The 4,474-nt window shown below is 40.1% G+C and overlaps 1 protein-coding gene across 6 annotated transcripts in view; it reads right to left on the minus strand.

Moving 5' to 3' along the window:
* Nucleotides 1-2,013: 2,013 nt before the first annotated feature.
* LOC117938369 overlaps nucleotides 2,014-4,474 on the minus strand; it is an 11,190-nt gene continuing 8,729 nt past the window's right edge. For all 6 annotated transcript variants that reach the window (XM_034862906.1, XM_034862908.1, XM_034862910.1 and 3 more), the window contains 4 exons: nucleotides 4,328-4,438; nucleotides 4,052-4,175; nucleotides 3,059-3,301; nucleotides 2,014-2,837 (listed from right to left, as the gene is read on the minus strand). In XM_034862906.1, the coding sequence (XP_034718797.1) occupies nucleotides 2,065-2,837; nucleotides 3,059-3,301; nucleotides 4,052-4,175; nucleotides 4,328-4,438 (1,251 nt within the window). In that variant the 3' untranslated portion in view covers nucleotides 2,014-2,064. The remainder of the gene's footprint in view (nucleotides 2,838-3,058; nucleotides 3,302-4,051; nucleotides 4,176-4,327; nucleotides 4,439-4,474) is intronic.

Consider the following 4,474-nt stretch of genomic DNA (forward strand, 5'->3'; position numbering starts at 1 on the left):
CCCCCCCCTCCCTCCCCTCCCAACACAGACATCAAATAATACAAAGACTGAACTCTTAACGAGGAATTTATACTTTTTTTTTTTACCCATTATTTTGTAGATATGCTGTTTACATCATATGTAACACAATAAAAGCTGTCAGAGAATTTTGTTGTTGAATATGGAAGTCATGAATTTGAATTTGTCTTAACATGCCTTCAAAAAAGTGCTTAGTTTCCTCGTATGAAAAGTATACATACATTGCATTTGAGTGGTAAATGATTTTATTGCTGTATTCTTTTAAAAATACAAAAAAGATCCAATTGATCTTAGTATAAATAACTTAAATTACAGCAGTTTGTAATCAGCTGAAACAAAACAGCCCTGGAACTGAATTTAATGCAATGTCATGATCCTGAATAACCACTTCTGTAGGACTGGGAACTTTAAGGTTTTGTTACATATCTATTTTTGATGTTAGGTACTTCAAAAATAATATCGTGGAGGTGGAATTGTAGATGAAGAGGCTTTTGGAGACTAATGCAAATACGGGCTTTAGAATACTGTGTGTCTCAAGTTGGCCACTTAAAAAGCCAAGGTAACGTTGGTGTAAATGTCACTGGGGGGCTTCCAAAGTTTCCAAATTCTTAAGTTCACACAGTGTCAGCTGACCCGCTAATGCGGTCGATGATACGTCCTGAGTTGATACATTTTTGCTGAGACATTACATCATAATTCAGAACCGAGGACAGATGGTGCATCGTGTCAGACTGCGGAGTTGTTAATTGCTTGTTCATTAAATATGAGGTTGGTGACACATCTGCTGAGTAGACAGTATTTTGTTTGATGGGGCAGTGACTGTATTGTGTTGAATGTGGAGTTCAGGGACTCTTAATTCTGTTAGATGGATGAGAAACAGATGGGAGGTTACAAAGCGTTGGTTTGGCAGTGTGGTGGTTTTTAATAGGCCGTTGATTGTAATGTGAACTATGAAAGAAAGAAATTCTTTATAGCAAGTTAAAGGTGTAGTGTTTGCAGCGTGTTTAAAGAAAGTTAATGGAGATTTAATTTCATTTTCATTTTAAGGTATTTCTTCATGTGTACTTCAACATAACGTACAATTCTAACAGTCCTTTGTTTTCCACGTCATGTCTGCATCTCACATTCCCAGCACCACATTAGCCCATATGTTCTTCTATTCATTGAGCTCCATTCAGCTGTGCTCCTTTTCAAACAGGGTCAAGTCATTACAGCAAATGACTTAATGACTAAGCACCCTTAACAATCCCATGTAGTCATGTGGATGTCAACAACAGCAGACTTACCCAGTGAGCTCACTATGGGCATGCTTTCTGAGTCAGTGTGGCTGGCTCTATAAGATCCAGTCCGGTGGGGGGGGGGTGGGGGGGGTCAAACCAGAGGCTTGCGATTTGCTGTCTACTGCCTCCTGTTTAAGCCTAGAAGTGACACTGTAAGAGCTCATTGGCAGTTAGGACTAAATACCGTACAGAGTATGATGTTAACAGTGCAACAAAAGTCCAGACTGTTGATATGTCTATGCAAAAAGGGTAAATTAAGTAATTCTGTGGTTGGGAAATACTTTGTAATTTATGTAAATGAGATCACCTGCTATGCTATACCACTGTTATGCCCAATCCTTGGCATCCCGTGCCTCATTGGGGCAGCAGGACCAACTGCCTGTACTTTTTTCTTCAGTACTTTTCTTTCTGTCGTACTAGAAGCAGGTAGTACTAGGAGTAGGAGAAACCTAGGCCAAAAGGATAAGCTGAAATGAGTAATAAGTCTGCAATGTTAGCATTGTGCATCTATGTGAAAGTAACACAAACAGAATTGTGTTCTCATTGGCCACAATACTGTATTATTGGTAGTTGATGTATTACATACATACATACGTACGTATACAAAATCTTTTATGCAGCAATTGAACATTTAAATGGATTATTAGAGCCTTACTGATATATATGCATTGTCAATACTGGCTAACAGATGATATGTGAATATCTAAAAAAAACAAAATGATACAAATATTTTACAAGTGTTGCATAAAAACACCAGCTACTACTTTTAATCGTGTGTCTGAACATGCATTTTAAAAGTGTCTTCATGCCGGAAGATTTTACCGCACTTTAAACACTGGAAGGACTTGTTGTTTGAGTGGATCATCATGTGCCTTTTACGCATTCTCGAAGTCTTAAAGGATTTCGGACAAACCGAACACCTATAAGGACTCTCTCCTGTGTGACAGCGCATATGAACCGTCAATAGGCACTTTGCTATGAAGCCTCTCCCGCAGTCTTTGCACGTGTACGGGCGCTCGCCCGTGTGAGACCTCATGTGTAGCTTTAACTCCCCAGAGGAGAGAAAAGCTTTCCCACATTCTGTACACAGAAAGTTCTTTTCCCCTCTGTGCATCCGCATGTGTCTCATCATGTGCTGGATCGAAGTCTTCCCGCAAATGGGACATTTATAGCGCCGGTCCCCTGTGTGTATGCGAACGTGAAAATCAAGGCCATTTGAAGTTGTGAAGCCCCGGCCGCAGTGCGAACACAAATATGGCGTCTCGCCTGTGTGACTCCGGCGGTGCACATTCAGAGACGCCCTCGAGGAGTACTTCTTCTCGCACTTGTCGCAGTGGAAGGGTTGTGTCTCAAGAGTGCATGTTTCAGTGTCAACTTTCTGAAGGACATTGGCTGTCCTAGGTTCTTTAGACTGCAGTCGGCTGGGTTCCTGACTCAGATGTGCCTTTCTGATGTGCTGTAGAAGACCTGACACTTGGCTGTCAGAGTAGGGACACAAAGAACAGGTGTGCAGTCCTATTGGCCGATGATTGTTTAAATCTGAAAGAGAAACATGATGACATTTAGTTTGAGTAAAGGGCTGCAAAATCATGTAGATATTTATTGGAATTACAGTCATTTATGTATTTTTCCCAAGTACCAAGCCCCCTCCTCCTTATTTCAATCTGTGAAATCAATCCTTGAAATATTACTACAGTTATTTAAACAAATGAACAAAGTTGTATGAATATTGGCATTCCACAGGGAAGCGATTATTTTACTTGAGCAGTTTGCTGCTGTTAGGTCATCGGTTTGTTCTTCTTTCAACGTCAGGACTTCATCTCCTTTGCTAAGGTCCTCCAGAGCCAGCTCATCATCACTTTGGTTTTCCTCTCCATAATCAGACTGTCCATCATCTGTGTCTCCTGTAGACGACGCCTGTTGCTCTGAGGCGAGTTGCATAGAGTTTGGTTTGTGAGGAAGTGAAAGCCTCGGCAAAAACATATTCTGAGTTTTAGAGTAGCCTGTGAGGACATTAAACAAAAAATACAGTAAATCTGAGGTAGTTCCAAACACACATAATATGTTAAGGTGTACATGAAATCCTACTAAATATGGGTCTTCCAATTTCACAAGGTATTTGAAAGCTTTAGACAAATGAATATTGAGGATATTTATGTGCATGTAAACTAGGATTACCATGCTGTAGCTAATGAAAACTGCTCTAACAAAAATAAACCAAACCATCAGCACCATACAACTTAATGGGCGCACCTTTTATTGGGTGCCAGCAAAGCACACTGTTGTTCATGGTAGAAACACTGTTTTTCATTTCATCATCAACACTTGGTGCTTTGATAGTTGATTAAATTTACTGAGCTATTGAGTTAACATTCCATCATTGTGATATCACAAACTAGTAAGTTATAATTAGATTTGTGACACATACTCGTGGGGTTTTTACTAATGGAAGGAACACATGGATGATAAGTCATTTATCCAGTTATTACTATTATTATCCTGTTATCCCGCTATTCTTTCTTAGCATGTTATTAAAATGCATCGGCAGGTTTTGTACACACATTTCAGTGCTGAGAAATGCAAAGTCGGCCATCGTGTTCAAAGACTTAGACTTCTCTTTATTAATCCTTTTGGAATGACTGCCGCGAGGAAATTGCGGTGGCAGTGAATGTTCACATTGTGAATCACTAGATGGCCGAGGGCAGCAGAGTTTATTTTGCTTTTATTCTTCAACACTCTAAAAGAGGACTTACGTTTGTTTGTGCTTCCCGACTGTTGCTGGTGGAAGTGCAGTAGCGCCTTCAGCTGCTCTGGTTCAAAAAGCAGCTGGCCACATTCTTCCATGACAGAGGGGGCAGTGCTGAGCCACTCAGCAGTCTGTAATGTGTATGCAAAACACACAATAAATCTGCCCCACAGGCAACAAAAACACCATCATTGGCACAGATACTATGACATGCATAATGTTTTTGATCAAAAAGTGTTATATACTCAAAAAATGAAAATCAAAAACTGAAAATGAATAGTACCTGTTTGATATCTGGTATAGGTAAAAGATTATCCAGTCTTGAGATGAATTTCCACACTAATGTGTTCAATGTGGTCTCATACTGCCGGCCATAGTGGATGTGAAAGACCTCCTGGGAAAAAGCACACACACACACACACACACACAC

This window comes from Etheostoma cragini, chromosome 23 (assembly GCF_013103735.1).
Source record: "Etheostoma cragini isolate CJK2018 chromosome 23, CSU_Ecrag_1.0, whole genome shotgun sequence".
NCBI lineage: Eukaryota > Metazoa > Chordata > Actinopteri > Perciformes > Percidae > Etheostoma > Etheostoma cragini.